At 54.0% G+C, this 18,728-nt stretch overlaps 2 protein-coding genes and 1 long non-coding RNA gene across 10 annotated transcripts in view; 1 reads left to right on the forward strand and 2 right to left on the reverse strand.

The window, feature by feature from the left end:
• ZMYM4 (zinc finger MYM-type containing 4) overlaps positions 1–6,624 on the forward strand; it is a 41,899-nt gene extending 35,275 nt beyond the window's left edge. For all 7 annotated transcript variants that reach the window (XM_063418845.1, XM_063418847.1, XM_063418846.1 and 4 more), the window contains one exon: positions 1,344–6,624. In XM_063418845.1, the coding sequence (XP_063274915.1) occupies positions 1,344–1,551 (208 nt within the window). In that variant the 3' untranslated portion in view covers positions 1,552–6,624. The remainder of the gene's footprint in view (positions 1–1,343) is intronic.
• Positions 6,625–6,986: 362 nt separating this feature from the next.
• LOC134561882 (uncharacterized) lies at positions 6,987–11,128 on the reverse strand. The gene is made up of 8 exons (XM_063419236.1): positions 10,997–11,128; positions 10,650–10,704; positions 10,358–10,417; positions 10,005–10,073; positions 9,032–9,347; positions 8,118–8,302; positions 7,601–7,762; positions 6,987–7,375 (listed from the first exon to the last, which is right to left on the reverse strand). Exons 1-8 carry the CDS (start codon positions 10,997–10,999, stop codon positions 7,017–7,019), a joined length of 1,209 nt encoding a protein of 402 aa, XP_063275306.1. The 5' UTR covers positions 11,000–11,128; the 3' UTR covers positions 6,987–7,016.
• Positions 11,129–12,516: 1,388 nt separating this feature from the next.
• LOC134561718 (uncharacterized) lies at positions 12,517–13,996 on the reverse strand. 2 transcript variants are annotated; one of them, XR_010082967.1, is made up of 5 exons: positions 13,954–13,996; positions 13,641–13,696; positions 13,356–13,403; positions 13,039–13,074; positions 12,517–12,684 (listed from the first exon to the last, which is right to left on the reverse strand). It is a non-coding gene; the product is annotated as an uncharacterized LOC134561718 (long non-coding RNA). The 2 variants fall into 2 exon arrangements; XR_010082966.1 differs by lacking the exon at positions 13,954–13,996 and having other exon boundaries at positions 13,641–13,941.
• Positions 13,997–18,728: the final 4,732 nt, after the last annotated feature.

An 18,728-nucleotide genomic window follows, 5' to 3' on the forward strand; every position in this document is an offset into this window, starting at 1 on the left:
CTATAAATGTGAGACGTTACTACAGTGCCCATGGCATTCTCATCTCCCTTAATTCCCATACACCATCCCTGTTGTGAGGAGATTATAACTAATACCTGAGAACCATCATTTTCCTTGTGAAAGAGTGTAGAAGTGTGAATTAGGTAAAACTCCTGATAAATTTTGCCTGCTGAGATGTGAGATTAACTTGTGTTTAGGAGTTAGAAAGGAGACTATAGCAAGGACAGAGATACAAATCATTTTTCTCTCCTGTTTCCATATAAACTTCAGTTAGATCCTTGAGCAGGTGGAAGATGATGTTCCTCTCTCTTCAAAGAAAATAGACATGCAGAATGAAACAGCATCTCATTAGTGTCAGCTGAAACTCAGATAAATCACCCTCAGAAATGTACCTACTGATCTTGCTACAACTATCCCATTACTGAGGCAGAGACAGGCGTGCAGCTGTCCAGGCTCTTTCTCTCCCTCTTCTTACCTTCCTTGTCTTCACTGGCACATTATTAGAAGCTTTTAGTTGTTCTTGGGCTGGGAAAGCATTTTCAGGCTCCCCATCATATTGAAATATGAAAAGCTTATTGAAATATGAAAAGCATATTGAAAGCTGAGCCTCTGCAGTGGGGCAGGCAGCAGTACAAATTCCCTTTGCTGTTATTACCCCAAAGCCAGGCAGGGAGGATCCTGCCTCTGGAGACTTTAGAACCCTGCCTGAGCCTGGAGCTGCTTTGGAGTCAGTCAAGCAGGTGGGTTTAGCATTGCAGCATGGCCAGGCAGGCTGGGATTTAATTTGACTCTCTCTGAAACAACACCTTAGAGTCATTTAGGATCAAAAACCCCTCTAAGCTCATCAAATTCAGCACTGCCAAGGGCACTGCAACCCATGTCCCCAAGTGCCACATCCACGTGGTTTTAAATCCCTGCAGGGACAGAGACTCCACCACTGCCCTGGGCAGCTGTGCCAGGGCTGGACAAACCTCTCAGGGAAGAAATTTTCACTACTCTCCAGTCTAAGCCTTGAGGCCATTTCCACTTGTCCACATTATTCTGGAGTCCCAGAACCAGTTTCACTCAGAGATTGCACATCAGATGCGTTTATCACTCTACCCTTGATAGGATGACACTAAAGAACCGCTGCTGTAAAGGAGTTACTTTGATTTTCTTTGTTTCTTTATAAGCAACTAATTCAGAGAGACCTGGAAACAACTTAACTGCTCCCTGGGAGAAAGGGGGAGACAGTGTTGCCATCTCGATGTAACTTTGATTTCTTTGCTGACTCTCTCTTAAATTTTGGTAAGTTTTTAAGTGCAGCCCGATGTTCCTAAGCCTGGTTTCCTTTCCCTTGGCAGCTCTGAAAGCGTGAAGCAGAGGAGTGATGTGTTCTACCTGCAGCCCGAGCGCTCCTGTGTCCCCAACAGCCCCATGTGGTATTCCACATTGCCAATAGACCCAGGAACCTTGGACATCATGTTAACACGGATTCTAATGGTGAGGGAGGTACACGAAGAACTTGCCAAAGTCAAATCAGAGGACTCTGATATTGAGTTATCAGACTAACTGCAGTGGGGTATTTTCTTTTGAATACACATCAGAAGCACCAAAATGTGAATACGTCCAGCCTTTGGAAAATGTGTATCAAATAAGCCAAGATAATGTCACCTACAGGCAGATTTTGTACCACAGTGGATGTACAAACTGGAACTGGAAGGAAGCAAGCTGTGTAAGCTGCAAATCCCAACGTCCTGTGGCACCGATCAATCCTCAGAACAAATCCAAGTGGAACTCACCTATTGGATTGGTGCATAAATCCTTTATCTGTTTAGGATTTTTAAAAGTTGTGAGATATTTTTAAGGAAAATGGTTGTGTAAAATCTACCCTCACACTGTTGGGCATGGAGAGCTAGATTGTGGCTCAGGTGACTTCCCAGCCTGCTGGCTGGCAGCCCTTGCTGCCAAGGAACACGTGGAGATCCTCGAGCTCTTCCAGAGGATACGAGAGAAAGGGGTGAGGTTTAGACAAACAGACACCTTCCGTTATAAATACACCTTCACCTACACTTTTATAATTTTTTTTCTTTTTTTTGGAAACTGGGATCAAATGTTAGGAAGGCAGGAGCCACTGGCCACCCCAGTGGCCAGCCCTGGCTGCTGGTAACTGGTCACACGAGGCCATCTCCAGCTCACGCTCTGGTGGAAGAGGTGCTGTAGGTCAAACTTGTGAGTGACCTCTGTGGCAATGTCCAGGAGGGGATGTCCTGGGCTCTGTGCAGAATTCCTTCCCCAGCCCAGTAGACTCTGCAGTCTGTCCATATAACCCAGCAAATACTGTGGTGCGTGGAAAGTTTATTTCCCTTAAGGCAGCTTTCCTTTCTCCTCTGTCCCTACTCCTAAAGTTTTGATTATTTTGTAAGGTGAATCTAGAGAGGGTTTTGTCATTTCAAACAGAAATACACACACACACTCTTTCTCTTTCCACCTTTGCAACACAGGCAGTGTTGTATAAAGGATGCAGTATTACTTCTGACAACAGAACTGTGGTAGAAAATGACCATGTGTGTTTTTATCCCACCCCACCCAAAGAGATTTAGTCATAGTGTTGGAAATTGAAAGAGGTTTTGGATTTTTTTTTAAGGCTTGGCTGTTACTGAGTCTTTTGGAAGAGAAAAGCTCCCATGTGGTGTTTAGAGGACAGGACATTATCAGATACTGTCTGTATCTCTGTTTTCTCAAGCTCTAGGTGTGTGTTACTGATGACCAGTGGTCACAAATCCATTGGAAACCCAAACTATTTTTAAAGAGGAGAATTGTATGGTTTTTATCTAGCTCTGGTCAGTTATCCATCTTCTGTAACAGGGGTCTGATATTTGAGCTTGTCACTAAAATTTCAAGAGATGAAAATCAACAGCCTTGAATAATATTTCAGGTTTTTTGTTTTGTTCTGTTTGGTTGGTTTGTTTTGGTTTTTTTTTTTTAATTATTTTTTTAGCAGTTACAAAAGTAATTTAACAAAAATAAAATCAGAAAGTAGTCTATTGACGTTGTGTACTCGGTAGTCCTGTCCCTGCCTGTAACAGATTTCACTGATGTATTTTTTAATACAGAAAATTATGTGAAAAGTAAAACCTGCCCCTGATTCTGTCTGACCAAAGCCCATTTGTGTCTGTCATTTCTGAGCAAAGTTTCTGCTTTCTCCATGGCCTGGCATTCCCAGGGGAGATGCTTTGGCCACTCCTCAGCACAGGAATGCTCCTGCAGGCTCAGCTCCTGCTCCCTGAACACCAACCTGCCCCTCCCCGTTGTTACATTGAATAGTGAAATTACAGGCAGAGTGGTTTGGATTGGGAAGGTTCAGGGAATAAAATCATTGTGGAAACATCAGTTTGTAGGGGATTAAGAGTGCCTGAGGTGTGTCTGCTGCACACGGGTGTGCTCAGAGCTCGGTGGCCGCAGCACAGGGGAGGCTCCAGGAGTCCCTGTGTCCCCTGGGCAGCTGCTGGGGCTGTCCTTGCCTGCTCCCTCCTTCCCTGACCCCTGGGAATGAGGGGAGGGCAGGCTTTCCTTGGGTGGGGATGCTGTGACAATCCCCAAATCAATACTCCCATAGAAAAATGTAGGCTATTTGTACCTTATGAGAAATACTTTTCCTTCTGAATATCCTCATTGTTTCTTGTCTGGGAACACTTTCATTGAGGTCAATTTTTTGCAGGCCTTAGAATAAAAGACCTTTCAGATTCTCTCAGCAAGGCAAGTGAAATCACTTGAACTTTCCCTGGCTGAGAGCAGAGTTGTTAAACATTGTGTAAACTTTAACCTGGTGACTGTGACATGGGAAACATTTCATTGCAGTTCCATGGTAATAATTAACACATTAATTAACTTTAGTTTCAATTTCACTCCTGCTTGGAGGCCCTTTGGCAATGGTCTGTTTTTTCCAGGGTCTGCCTGGGCTGTTTTTGCCTCGAGGGATTTCTTGTCAGCCCATCTCAAGTTCACACTGATACACAAGAAGGATTACCTTGAAGGATTAAAGTATATTTGTAGATTATATACACATGCTCAAAGTTCTGAACACAAACTTGTTTGTCATCAACATTGCTGAACACACAAGATTTATTGAGATACCCTTTTAAACAGAAAAATCATTTTGTGTCCTGCTGAATCACAGAGTTAACTGGGCAGGAAAAGACTTTTGAGATCATCCAGTCCAGCCTGAGACCTAACACCAGCTTGTCAACCAGACACATCCAGTCTTTTCTTAAACTGTATTCTCAGTGTGGTCAGAGGAGCAATAAAGGTGGATGTGAGAAAGAAAAATAAAAAACCTCCTTCTACCAGGGTGCCAGCAGCTCCCAGTGCAGGAGGTGCAAACCTTTGCTCCATCCTGGCTTCAGTTCACTAAAGAAGGGAACTGGGGACACGTTGAAAGCCTCAGAAATAGGTGCAAAAGGAAGTTAAATTACCTTTTTTATTTGCCAACTACTGCTAAAAACCACCCTAGGATTTCTCTGGAACAGTTTGCAACTCCTCAGAGACTTAAAACAGCAGCCAAGTCCCTTGCCAGGTGTCCCCAGCTGTGCTGCTGGTTCAGTGCCAGGGCTCACAGAGGTGAATCAGGAATGTGCAATAACTCACTGGGATTTTTTGTAACAATCTCAGTAACTCCCCAGTCCCTTGAGCAGCAGTTTCCCTGTTGCCTTAACAACCAAAGAAGCCAGAATAAATGCTGGTGCACCGAGTGTTTACTGTGCTTGGAACCGCCTGGCGTGGCTGGAGCTTTGCTCCCCTCAGCACAACAGGTTCTTCCCCATTCTTCCTTGACCTCTCATCAACTTCAAACATTCCAGAGGCAAAACAAAGATTTGCTGCCTTCATTAAAGAGCTGCTCCCCTTTAGCATCATCAGCCTTGTAAGATGATATGTGAGAAATAAGTTTTGAGCTGTTGAGCTCCCAAGCATTAACTGCTGGGTTTGGTTTTTTTCTTTCACTTGTGTATGAGCACCAAAAGCATGTAAAAATCACAGCTCATTGCTGATGAGAAGGACTAGAAAGAGTTTTTGGAGCACTGAAATGAGTGTGTTGTGCCTCTGAGAGCTGCAGGCCTTGTCTCACGTTGCCATGGCCCCACATCTCCAACAGGTGAGGTGACAGAGGAGTCCCCACAGGATCCCCTCCTGTGCATTACAGGAAAATCCCTCTGCTCCAGCACCACAGAGCTGGGCAGGTAGGACTGACCCTGCTTATGGTTTTGCACAATATTTCTGTATTTGTTATGAAGGTGACCCCAGCCCCTATTTACGTGGCTTTTTTTAAACTAAGGAAGAAATCACTCATTTAGTCTGACCACTGGCACCAACTTCTTCCAGCAGCAGAGCTATAAGAATTTGCCTTTTTCTCTCCAGTTTCCCCACTACAATCCCATGGAGCATTCCAGAAGTTTTCTGTTGTGTTGTCCTTTCAGAGGGAACAATTTTGGACATGCCAGGAAGAGCAAGTAGCAGAAGAGCTGTTGCAAGGTGCTGGGAAGGTGCTTTGGGGAGGCAGGTAATTGATGGTACATGGCAAAATAGTAATATAAATATTAAGTCCCTAAGATCTATGGTTTTATATTCAAAACATCTCACTGAGGAGGTCCTTGATGCTCAGCCACTGGCATCAGTGCTGGCTCTGCTCCAGGGAGGGTTGCACAGAAGCAGAATGGTTTTTAAAGTCATAAAGGCTCAGAGGAACTTGGGCAGCTTGAATTCCTCTAGCCACAGAACTGAGATGTCCATTGGACATCACATTCCCTAAGCTGATGGATTTTCAGCAGAGATTCAGCTTTTGTTAAAGAAACAAGACCTGGGATACCTGACTTTCACCTGCAAGGTGGGAAAAGGGAATTTATGACAACAAAACAGTGAAGTTAGCCAGAGCTTTACACCCCAAATCTCAAAATGAATCCCAAGAATGAGATTTTAATATTGTCAGATCCAAGTGGATGTGGGCAGCACGAGCCACACACCCCAGCTTGGTTGCCTTGATTCTTTGCCTTTGGATATGTCAACAGAGGGGCTTGGGCCTGCGAGTCCTGGGCTTTTTATCCTCTCTTCTGCACATTTATACCACAAACAGCCAGAGCCATTTGAAAAGGTCTTTTTGACCTGCTGGGAGCCAGGCTGCAGCTTTGGACAGAAGGGTGAGGGTGGTGGCACCTGAACTTTCTCCCCAGCTAAGCCACCAATTCCTCCCCCAGCCCCAGCACACACGTCCTGTCACTCCTGAGGATGGATGAGCCTCACCTCTTGTCCCTTCCAATCTGTACCTCGGTTGTATCCTCTGTAAATTGGCCAGACTTTCCTACCTCGTTTGGGCATTATGAGGCAGAATTCCATAGGATGCTTTGCAGCCCCGTGATGAAAGGTGCTATAAATCTGCAAAGTGTTACTTCAGAAGATGTAACTAGGTCCCCAGTGCATCATATCCTATATTAAACAGACATTTTCTTATATGAGAATTTATAGAGTTCAATGTATGGTATTAATCAGTGAATTATTGAGACCCTCAAAATAGTTTTTGTTTCAATCGTATCTGTATTCTGGAAAAGTGATTAAAAAACCTTTTACCTTAATAAAAGACTGCATCCATCCTCCTTTCCTGTATGATGTTGGAATCTAACAGCAGTTTGCAAAACCAATACACAGTTTAAAAGCAGAATCTCACAGGTTTCCTATGGGGAGGGCTCAGCAGCTTTTAAGCCATGGTTAAAATTGCAGCTGATCACCTGCACAGCAGCACCTGATGGTTCCCACGTGCTGCTCCCACTCCCACTCGGTTTTGTTCCCCTGGCGTGGGCTGTAACTCCACGCCTGCCCCAAACCGAGCGCAGGGGAACTGGGGGCACCATCAGCGAGTGGGTCAGGCCTGGGGACTGAACATCCCCTGTGCTCTGTCACCCTCTAATGCCACCATCACCCAAGAGCTGCAGAGACACAGAAACACCAACTCTGCTGCAGGCAAAGCGTCTTTATTGGCTTCAGAGCACTCACTGCTCAAGGGAATCCAAAGCTTTTGAAAGGGGAGGCAAAGCCCTGAGGGTTTTTGGGGGTTTCCCAGCACCTGCCATTGTGTAAGGCAACGCCTTGTGTTCCACCTGCTTGGCTTCTCTTGGGTTCATTGTCAGGAGTTGTCTGCTCCTTATGTTTGTCACCTGAGTTACTTTTACAGATGCATTTGTTGCTTGGATTTTTAACATTCCAGGTTTGTTACTTGGAGGTTTTTTATTTGGAGGTTTGTCGCTTGGAGGTTTCTTGCTCTTGGACAGCCAGGAACCACTTGCTGCACCAGCTGAGCTCAAGACAGATGTCAGCCCAATTTTGGTGCCAAGAGAGAAACCTGCAGCTCCTGCAAAGACAGATCGAGGTGTGAAGTCCCAGGAGCATCGAGGCTGCCTGTTGAGGGACCGAGCACTGGGCACAGCCAGCCCAGGAGTCCTCCTGGGCAGCCAGAACCCAGAGTTTGGAGCAGTTCAGACCAGTGAGGGGTTAAAGGGCTGGTTTGGCTCTAAGGACACAAGCCTGTGTTCCCTGCCGTGGAGATGAGGCCCAGCCCCCTGCCCTCCCCACTCACCGATGGACTGCAGCACAGCCACGGTGCTGCCGGCAGCGACTCCGCCGCCGTTGGCGATGGCAGCTGCCGACATCATCTTGGCAGCGATGGAGCCAGCGGCGATGCCGGCTCCTGTGAACCCCACCGCGCTGATAACCACCGGGAGGCCGATCAGTGCCACTCCTGCAGGGAGGGCAGAGCAGCGTTAGGGGGCTCTCTGTGACCCACATCTCCCCCTGCCACCACCACCAGAACCACCCTCCCCAAAAGCACCCAGGGACCAGAGCAGGGAGGGAGGGCTGGGGGTGCAGGGATGGGGACACCCCATGGGTGGCAGGAGAGGAACAGTGTGCAGGGCTGCAGCAGCAGGGCAGGCAGGATTCCAGGCTGTGGCCAGTGCTGCCCCTTCCTCCACCCTGCCTGTACCCCAGTTCCCCCTACCCTGGTACTTGCAGCCCCCAGCCCAGTCCCCAGGGCCACACAGGGCTGGGAACAGGCAGTGAACCCAAGCGCTGCTCATCCAGTGCCAGACTCTCACCTGCTCCCACTGTGGCTCCAATGGCAGCTCTAATGGCTTTCCCTTTACTCCCTGAGAAAGAAAATAGCAGAGGGCAGAAAGGACAGGAGCATGGACAGCAAAGCTCCCCTGAGCAGTGCTGAGCCCTCTCTGCCCGGCAGAGCAGGACCCCAGAGCCAGCAGCAGCTCCTCCAGCCTCCCCCTGCCTTCATCTATCCCCAACCCCTAAAGACCCCTGGGAGGAGGCCACTGGTGGAGTGGGTCTCACTGCCCCCCAGGCTGGGAGGAAAAGGGAGAAGGGGCCCAGCCCAGAGTGTCCATCCGCCCTGCCGGGACACACAGCACCTGTCAGCCCAGTCTGTCACCTGCCACCAGCACCAGATGAATCAGACTTCATAACAAACCCACCCACTGCCTTGCCAGCCCCTCCCTGTGCAGGAGGAGAGAGAGCAGAGCTGGAAACACTCCCTCTAGAATCCCTTCCTGGAGCTCAGCCAGTCCCAAGGCACTTAGCAGGTACCTGGGCCCTGACTGCACACCCACCACCACTGCAGCCCCACCTGCTTTTGGGGCACCCATCACTCCAGCACATTGCCAGCTCTTCAGAGGGTGGTCAGGCTGCTGGGGCTCCCCAGTGCCTACCAGGCTGCCTGGCAGAGATCTTGAGATCAGGAATCTGCTTGGCTTCTCTTGAGAAGTCACGGAGAATGACAGAACGAACTAGGTTGGAAAAGACCTTTGAGATCATCAAGTCCAATCTATGACCTTACATCTCCTCATCAACTAAACCATGGCACTGAGTGCCACGTCCATTCTTCTTTTAAACAGATCCAGGGGGTGGTGACTCCACCCGCTCCTTGGGCAGATGATTCTAGTGCCCAAACACTCTTTCAGTGAAGAATTTTTTCCTAATGTCTAACCTAAACTTCCCCTACTCTTTACCTGGACTAGCCTCATCCTTGGGTTTGTCATCAGGATTTGTCTCATCTCCAGATTCCTCATCTGAATTTGTCTCCTTCTGGGGCTCATCACCAGGAGCGTTCTCATCCCCAGATTCCTCATGTGAAATTGCCTCCTTCTTGGACTCATCAGCAGGAGTTGTCTCCTCCCCAGATTCCTTATATAAAACTGTCTCCTTCTTGGGCTCATCACCAGGAGTGTTCTCATCCCCAGATTCCTCATCTGAAATTGCCTCCTTCTTGGGTTCCTCATCTGGAGTTGGCTTCCTCTTGGACGTCTTGTCAGAGTCTCCTGCACTGAGTGACAGCAGGATGGATGTCAGCTCAATTTTGGCACCAGGACAGAAACCTGCAGCTCCAGGCCAGGGCTGCCCCTCTCTCACAGCAGCACCCCGAGTCTCTCTGGCTCCAGCACTTGCAACCCCCAACCTGAAACCCCCACTTGGGCGACTGCTCCAGTGGCAGATCCTTTGCCTCTGTCTCACAGCTAAGAGGGAAAAAGGCAGGAGGGCAGGAGGGAGAAGAGGAAGAGGGAGAGGGAGAGGGAGAGGGAGAGGGAGACGGAGACGGAGACGGAGACGGAGACGGAGACGGAGACGGAGACGGAGACGGAGATGGAGACGGAGACGGAGACAGAAGACATAAGATGGAAGAGGACAGGAAGGTGGAAGATGGAAGGGAGCAGCGCCACAAGTGCTGCCCATGCTGCCCACAGCAGCCTGCAGCATTGCTCACCAGCCCACAGTGCCCACATGATGCTCTCAGCCCTGAACCCTACCCCAGCAGGTCTTAGTTCTTCCCACCACAGTGGGGATTTATCCCTTCACCAGATTTTGGTTGGATTCAAACCAGTGTGGGATTCCAGGGCTGATTTGGCTCTACAAGAAGCCCAAGGTACAGCCCCATGTTCCCTCCTGGCACAGCCCAGATCCCTGCCCTCTCCACTCACCGATTCTGAAACTGAGGCCCAAATACTTCAAATTCATAGAGAAGTCGATGGTCTCACCCTTTGCCAGTGCTGCAGGGAGGGCAGAGCAGTGTTAGGGGGCTCTCTGTGACCCACATCTCCCCCTGCCACCACCACCAGAACCGCCCTCCCCAAAAGCACCCAGGGACCAGAGCAGGGAGCGAGGGCTGGGGGTGCAGGGACGGGGACACCCCATGGGTGGCAGGAGAGGAACAGTGTGCAGGGCTGCAGCAGCAGGGCAGGCAGGATTCCAGGCTGTGGCCAGTGCTGCCCCTTCCCTCCCAGCAGCACCACAATTGAACCCAAACACTGCTCCTCCTGTGCCAGACCCTCACCTACAATAGCAGGTCTAATGATGATTCCAACGAGGAATGCAATGGCAACTTGAAACAAATCTAAGAAGGAAAATGAGATATGAGCAGGAGTGGGGAACAGAAACCTCCAGCTGGAGTCCAGTGCCCTGTGCCCGGCAGGGCAGGGGCCCAGGGGCAGCAGCAGCTCTCCCAGCCCCACCCTCCTTCAGCCCTGCAGATGCCCAGGAGGAGAGGGGAGAAGGGACAAACCCCCGGGTTCTCGTGCTCCATCCGTGCAGTCCCACTGTGCCTCCCTCCCCAACAGCCAACTTACCCATGATCTGCTGGCCTGGACTGAGAGCTGCACCGGGTCCTCTGTGAACCTGATCCTTCAGGAAATGAAAAGATGTTTTTCCATGGGCAGTGGGTGGGGCTGGCAGGGCTTTGGTGTCCTGCACAATCTTGCCCAGCCACACCAGTCCCACCCAGGAGCCCTCAGTCCCCTACAGAAGCAGAGACCCTCAGAGTCTGCCCAGGTTCCCGTCTGGCCCCGGGATTCCTGGCTGTTCAACACATGCAGAGAGGTGAGCTGCACCCTGTTACAGTCCCCCCGCCTCAGACAAAGGCTGCTGTCCCGGAATACCCACTGCGGGAGCACAGCACCCCTCACCACCAACCAACCATGTGTGCACTGTGCTTTGAGGGTCAAAGTGCTGCAGGAAAGATCCCAACAGGGAATATCAGGACAGGTAATTCAGGAGAAATTGCTCAGTCACTGAGTTTCACTTTCGTTCTCATCAGCTCTTGATGCTGCTGTCTCTACTGGGCAGGGCTGGGGCTCCCCCATCTCCAGGATATGGGAACCCAGGTTGTCCCTGCAGGCAGCCTGTGGCTTTCCACTGTGGGGAACTGCAAGGAAGTCTTTTGAAAATAGATAGTCTGGAATTAAATTATGTCAACTGAGACAACAGTGCATCTGAAAACCATTTATTGAAAAACAAATAAAGAAGTTTCCCTGCTAAAAAGCGCTAGAAGAGACAGAGGAGGAGAAAGGAAGATGGAAAAGGAATGGGAGGAGAGAGAGAGAGGAGGAAGCCAGAGACAAAAAGCGGGAGTTCCCCCAGCAGCAGGTCGGGCAGTGCGGTCCGTGCCGCAGCACGCGGGATGTGCTCGCTGCCCGCCCCTGGCCGGGCCTGCGGTGAGAGAGCGGCAGCTCCCGGGGCAGGAGGGCTGCGAGCGACACCGCAGGGCGGGCTGGACCGGGTGGGCAGGGCCGGGTGGGCAGGGCCGGGCCGGGGCTCAGGCAAGAGCACAGGGATGGAGTGGCGGGGCGGCGGTCAGGGACACCGGGCGGGACAGACGCGAGGGTGAGCAGGAGCCCGCGAGGGCAGAAGAGCCAAAGGCAAGCTGGAGTCAAGGCAAAAAGGACAAAAAGAGGGCTAGGGCCAGGGTAAAGATGCATAGACGCTGGGCAGGTTGGAGCCAAAGCAGAAACACAAGACTCCCAGGCTCCCAGACTCTCTAAGCCCCAGAGTCACCAAAGCCCAAAAGAAAAAGCACAAAAAAGAACCCCAGTCAAAAAAATGCCACCCATAAAGCAGATCGTTAAAGCCCCCAGAGTTGAGGTGCAAGCCACACTCCACCCAGGATGAGCATGGTGATGGCAGCACCCCAGGAGCTCCCACAGGGCTCATCCCCAGGGATCCCACCCTCAGGAGCCCAGACACAGCTCCCAGGACCAAAGACAAGTCCCCAGCCAAACAGCAGTGCTGGGGCAGAGCGTGTCTGTCACAGGAACAGCAGCCCTGTCCCACCCCACATCAAACTGAGTGTGTGTCCTGAGCCCGAGGCTGCAGAGATGCACCCACTGAAGCCCTGGGGCTCTGCTGGCCCTGCAGTGCAGTGAATGCTGCCCTGAGGATTTGCTGCAGCACTGGAGGGGTCCCAGGGACTGGCAGGACTGTTGGGGCTCAGAGGGAGGCAGCCCCTGGCTGTGCAGGGCACAGGGAGCAAGGCTGCAAACACTGCCTGCTGCAACCCCTTCCTGGAGCACGGCAAATGCCCACGTGTGGGGCAGCTCCCGGAGCCACCACGCACACCAAGCATCACCACACACACACCCCTCCAATGAAATTGTATTAAGCCTTCAAAGCAGTTATGGTTTAAGGCAATGCAAATCTGTGAAAGGAGCACATGGGGGGGGGCGGTCAGCAGGGGCTTTGCAGTTGCTGCAGTGGGAAGACACGCATCAGGCTGCTTGGAAGGAACCAAATCTGTTTCTGGTCACGGCTGGTAGTGGCGAGGAGGAGATCTTCCCTGGCCACCGTGTCCTTGGCTACTGCTTGACGGACCGGACCCTTGGTTTCCCCCTAGAAAGACAGGAGTGGCATTTCCCAGAAGCTTCGAGGCTGCCTGCTGATGGACAAGCACAAGGCAGGGACAGCAGCAATGTCTCTCCAGTGAGGATCTCTTTGGTCTGTACCAGTGTTGGCCTGCAGCAAGCTCTGCTCCTGAGCACATCCAACCCCTTTCTGCTCTCCCTTTCTGTCTCTGGCCACTGCTGCCACTGCACACAGGAGTTCTTGCCGCACAGCAGACACCTTCAGACCAGGGAGGGCTTCAAGGCTGCTTGGGCTTCAGAGTAAGCCCAGCTGCAGCCCCAGTTCCCACCCAGTGCAGCCCAGCTCCCCTCCCTCCCCACTCCCCAACACTGAAATACGCACCATGGGCATTCTCCCTCTGAAACCATCGTCCTAGTTCTGCAAGGGCAGAGCAGTGTTAGGGGGCTCTCTGTGACCCACATCTCCCCCTGCCACCACCACCAGAACCGCCCTCCCCAAAAGCACCCAGGGACCAGAGCAGGGAGCGAGGGCTGGGGGTGCAGGGATGGGGACACCCCATGGGTGGCAGGAGAGGAACAGTGTGCAGGGCTGCAGCAGCAGGGCAGGCAGGATTCCAGGCTGTGGCCAGTGCTGCCCCTTCCCTCCCAGCAGCTCCCAAAGTGTAACCAAACACTGCTCATCCTGTGCCAGACTCTCACCTCTAACTGCATCTCCTATGACGAGTCCCGCAATGAATGAAAAGAAAGCTGGAGGTAAGGGTAAGAAAGAAAATGAGAGATGAGCAGGAGTGTGAGCTCAGCCCCCTGTGCCCGGCAGGGCAAGAGCCCGGGGGCAGCAGCAGCTCTCCCAGCCCCACCCTCCTTCAGCCCTGCAGATTCCCGGGAGCAGAGGGCAGACGGGACAAACCTCAGGGTCCCCATGCCCCATCGCATCCGTCCCACTGCAGGGCCCGTGACCCCCTCCCCGTGAGCCACCCAACTCACCCATGGTCGGTGCGGCAGCAGTGAGAGCTGTGGTGAGTCTGCTCTAAGCCTGGTCCCTTGGGAAGCAAGAACAAGATTTTTATTGTGGGCAGCAGGAGGGACCCGAGGGGCTCTGCTGCCCTGCACGATCGCCCCCAGCCACCCCTCTCCCACCCAGCACGACTCTCCCGCACTTTTAAAGCAGAGACCCCTCAGCGCCGCCTGACTCCTGCACCTTCCCGAGCTCGGGGACTGCTCCGCTGGTGCAGCGAGGAGAGCAGATCCCCGTTATTGTCCCCCCCTCAGAGAAAGGCTGCTGTCCCCAAACACCCACCGTGGGACCGCGGCACTGCACACCACCAACCTCTTGCGTGTCTGCTGTTCTCTGAGGGGCCAAAGGGGGGGCGGAAAGGTCCGGCCAGGAAGGGCAGGTGTGGGTCAGCTGATTTTAGAGAAATTTTAAAACTGCTCGCTCAGTTCACTTTCTCTTTAACTCTCCATGTTGCTGCCTCTGCTACAGCAGTACTGGGGCTCTCCTGTCCTCGGGGGTCGGACCCTGGGGCTGTCCCCTCAGGGAGCCCTTTCACCCCTCTCTCCCGGGACGGGCGGTGCGGGAGCTGAGGGGAAGGAGGCGCCGGGCCGGGGCTCCTCAGCCCTGTGCCAGGGCTGCTGTGCCCTCACGGGGCTTTTCCTGAGCCGTGAAACTCCGCGGTTGTGGCGGGGGCCCCGGGCAGTGTGGAGAGCAGAGCTGCAGCCGCTGTGCCTGCTCCTGTCCAGCCTCAGAACCCAGCCAGAGCCCCACTCTGCACTCCCTTTCTCCCACTCCCTGCACACACCCAACTCGTTTCTCTGCCTCCCTGCACCCCCCAGGAACCCCAAACTCCACATCCCCACATCTGTCCCTGTGCCACAGCAGTGGCTGAAGGTTGGTGCAGCTGGGCCAGCACAGGGGGCACCCACCTCCCTCAGCCCCACGCCCCTGCCCACCTCCTTTGCCGTGACAGCAGCAGGAGCCGTGGCCACACGCGCCACAGCTCCCTGCAAGGAGCCCCGGCTGCCAAGCACAGCCTCCCATCCCCAGCCCAGCTCTCTGCACACACAGGCACCAGAGTCTGCTCAGTGCCACCCCCAAGACACCAACCATTGCTGGCAGACCCTGCTGTGGCTGCCACCACAGCCATGCAACCTCCAGAATGTTCCTTCAGCACCGCGGGAGCTGCCACAGGGCTCATCCCCAGGGATCCCACCCTCAGGAGCCCAGACACAGCTCCCAGGACCAAAGACAAGTCCCCAGCCCAACAGCAGTGCTGGGGCAGAGCGTGTCTGTCACAGGAGCAGCAGCCCTGTCCCACCCCACATCAAACTGAGTGTGTGTCCTGAGCCCGAGGCTGCAGAGATGCACCCACTGAAGCCCTGGGGCTCTGCTGGCCCTGCAGTGCAGTGAATGCTGCCCTGAGGATTTGCTGCAGCACTGGAGGGGTCCCAGGGACTGGCAGGACTGTTGGGGCTCAGAGGGAGGCAGCCCCTGGCTGTGCAGGGGCACAGGGAGCAAGGCTGCAAACACTGCCTGCTGCAACCCCTTCCTGGAGCACGGCAAATGCCCACGTGTGGGGCAGCTCCCGGAGCCACCACACACACCAAGCATCACCAAACACACACACTCCTGCAATGCACTTTTATTAAGCTTTCAAAGCATTTATGGTTTAAGGCAATGCAAATCTGTGAAAGGAGCACATGGGGTGGTCAGCAAAGGCTTTCCAGTTGCTGCAGTGGGAAGACACGCATCAGGCTGCTTGGAAGGAAGCAAATCTGTTTTTGATCACTGATAGCTGCGAGGAGGAGATCTTCCCTGGCCACCGTGGTCTTGGCTACTGCTTGAAGGACCGGACCCTTGGTTTTCCCCTAAAAAACCAGGAGTGTCATTTCCCAGAAGTATCCAGGCTGCCTGCTGATGGACAAGCACAAGGCAGGGACAGCAGCAATGTCTCTCCAGTGAGGATCCCTTTGGTCTCTACCAGTGTTGGCCTGGAGCAAGTTCTGCTCCTGAGCACATCCAACCCCTTTCTGCTCTCCCTTTCTGTCTGTGGCCACTGCTGGACACAGGAGTTCTTGCCACACAGCAGACACCTTCAGACCAGGGAGGGCTTCAAGGGCTGCTTGGGCTTCAGAGTAAGCCCAGCTGCAGCCCTGGTTCCCACCCAGTGCAGCCCAACCCCCTGCCCTCCCCACTCATCAACACTGAAATACGCACCTTTGACTTTGCTGATGAGACTCATTGTTGCTGATTTTCCTCCTGCAGGGAGGGCAGAGCAGCGTTAGGGGGCTCTCTGTGACCCACATCTCCCCCTGCCACCACCACCAGAACCGCCCTCCCCAAAAGCACCCAGGGACCAGAGCAGGGAGCGAGGGCTGGGGGTGCAGGGACGGGGACACGCCATGGGTGGCAGGAGAGGAACAGTGTGCAGGGCTGCAGCAGCAGGGCAGGCAGGATTCCAGGCAGTGACCAGTGCTGCCCCTTCCCTCCCAGCAGCACCACAAGTGAACCCAAACACTGCTCAACCCGTGCCAGATTCTCACCGATATATGCAGCTCCTATGATGGTGGCTCCCAGAAGGACTAAAGGTAAAACTGGAGGTAAGGGTAAGAAAGAAAATGAGAGATGAGCAGGAGTGTGGCCTGCTGGATCCCAGCCCCCTCTGCCCAGCAGGGCAGGGTCCCGGGGACAGCAGCAGCTCTCCCAGCCCCACCCTCCTTCAGCCCTGAAGATGACTTGGAATGGCACTGGCCCTTCTGCCCCTGGATGGGAGGAAAGGGGAGAAGGGACAAACCTCAGAATCCCCATATTCCCCCCGATCTGTCCCACTGCTGAGCCTGTGCCCCTCTCCCCATGAGCCACCCAACTTACCCATGGTCGGCGGGGTGGTAGCGAGACCTGTGGTGAGTCTGCTCTAAGCCTGGTCCTTTGCGAAGGAAGAACAAGATTTTTATCGTGGGCAGCAGGAGGGACACGAGTGGCTCTGCTGCCCTGCACAACGACGCCCAGCCACCCCTCTCCCACCCAGCAGGACGCCCCCTCCCCACACAGGAAGAGACCCCTCAGCCCCACCCTGACTCCTGCCAGTCTCAGAGACTGGGGTCTGCTCTGCCCGTGCAGAGAGGAGAGCAGATCCCCGTTATTGTCCCTCCCTCAGAGAAAGGCTGCTGTCCCCAAACACCCACCGTGGGACCGCGGCACTGAACACCACCAACCTCTTGCGTGTCTGCTGTTCTCTGAGGGGCCAAGGGGGGCCGGAAAGATCGAGCTATGTTGTGTGCGGTAAGCAGATTTTCGAGAGGGTTCTGAAACCACTTGCACAGTTTCGCTTTCTCCTTCACTCTCCATGTGGCTCCCTCTGCTAGAGCAGGACTGGGGCTCTCCTGTCCTCGGGGTCGGACCCTGGGGCTGTCCCCTCAGGGAGCCCTTTCACCCCTCTCTCCCGGGACGGGCGGTGTGGGAGCTGAGGGGAAGGAGGCGCCGGGCCGGGACTCCTCAGCCTTGTGCCAGGGCTGCTGTGCCCTCACGGGGCTTTTCCCGAGCCGTGAAACTCCGCGGTTGTGGCGGGGGCCCCGGGCAGTGTGGAGAGCAGAGCTGCAGCCGCTGTGCCTGCTCCTGTCCAGCCTCAGAACCCAGCCAGAGCCCCACTCTGCACCCCCTTCCTCCCACTCCCTGCACACACCCAACTCGTTCCTGCACCCTTTCACCCCTAAGGAACCCCAAACTCCACATCCCCACATCTGTCCCTGTGCCACAGCAGTGGCTGAAGGTTGGTGCAGCTGGGCCAGCACAGGGGGCACCCACCTCCCTCAGCCCCACGCCCCTGCCCACCTCCTTTGCCGTGACAGCAGCAGGAGCCGTGGCCACACGCGCCACAGCTCCCTGCAAGGAGCCCCGGGTGCCAAGCACAGCCTCACATCCCCAGCCCAGCTCTCTGCACACACAGGCACCAGAGTCTGCTCAGTGCCACCCCCAAGACACCAACCATTGCTGGCAGACACTGCTGTGGCTGCCACCACAGCCATGCAACCTCCAGAATGTTCCTCCAGCACTGCGGGAGCTCCCACAGGGCTCATCCCCAGGGATCCCACCCTCAGGAGCCCAGACACAGCTCCCAAGACCAAAGACGAGTCCCCAGCCCAACAGCAGTGCTGGGGCAGAGCGTGTCTGTCACAGGAGCAGCAGCCCTGTCCCACCCCACATCAAACTGAGTGTGTGTCCTGAGCCCGAGGCTGCAGAGATGCACCCACTGAAGCCCTGGGGCTCTGCCAGCCTTGCAGTGCAGTGAATGCTGCCCTGAGGATTTGCTGCAGCACTGGCGGGGTCCCAGGGACTGGCAGGACTGTCAGGGCTCAGAGGGAGGCAGCCCCTGGCTGTGCAGGGCACAGGGAGCAAGGCTGCAAACACTGCCTGCTGCAACCCCTTCCTGGAGCACGGCAAATGCCCACGTGTGGGGCAGCTCCCGGAGCCACCACGCACACCAAGCATCACCACACACACACACTCCTGCAATGCACTTTTATTAAGTTTTCAAAGCATTTATGGTTCAAGGCAATCCAAATCTGTGAAAGGAGCACATGGCAGGGTCAGCAGGGGCTTTCCAGTTGCTGCAGTGGGAAGACACGCATCAGGCTGCTTGGAAGGAAGCAAATCTGTTTCTGGTCACTGGTAGTGGTAAGCACGTGTTCTTTTCAAGCCACCTTAAAGACAGAAATGACATTTCCCAGAAGCATCCAGGCTGCCTGCTGATGGACAAGCACAAGGCAGGGACAGCAGCAATGTCTCTCCAGTGAGGATCCCTTTGGTCTCTACCAGTGTTGCCCTGCAGCAAGCTCTGCTCCTGAGCACATCCAACCCCTTTCTGCTCTCCCTTTCTGTCTGTGGCCACTGCTGGACACAGGAGTTCTTGCCACACAGCAGACACCTTCAGACCAGGGAGGGCTTCAAGGCTGTTTTGTGTTCAGAGTAAGCCCAGGTGCAGCCCTGGTTCCCACCCAGTGCAGCCCAGTCCCCTGCCCTCCCCACTCACCAAGACAGGAACATAAATCTTTGATTTTGCTGATGACCTCCTCCTT

This window comes from Prinia subflava, chromosome 24, assembly GCF_021018805.1.
Source record: "Prinia subflava isolate CZ2003 ecotype Zambia chromosome 24, Cam_Psub_1.2, whole genome shotgun sequence".
Taxonomy (NCBI): Eukaryota; Metazoa; Chordata; class Aves; order Passeriformes; family Cisticolidae; genus Prinia; species Prinia subflava.

What these genes read in the sequence shown, in the direction of transcription:
- LOC134561882 (XM_063419236.1), bottom strand. An exon ending in TCCAGGCCAGCAGATCATGG is followed by an intron (nt 10,418 to 10,649) that starts GTAAGTTGGCTG and finishes TTTCCTTCTTAG; the next exon opens with ATTTGTTTCAAGTTGCCATT. An exon ending in GGGCCTCAGTTTCAGAATCG is followed by an intron (nt 9,348 to 10,004) that starts GTGAGTGGAGAG and finishes CACTCAGTGCAG; the next exon opens with GAGACTCTGACAAGACGTCC.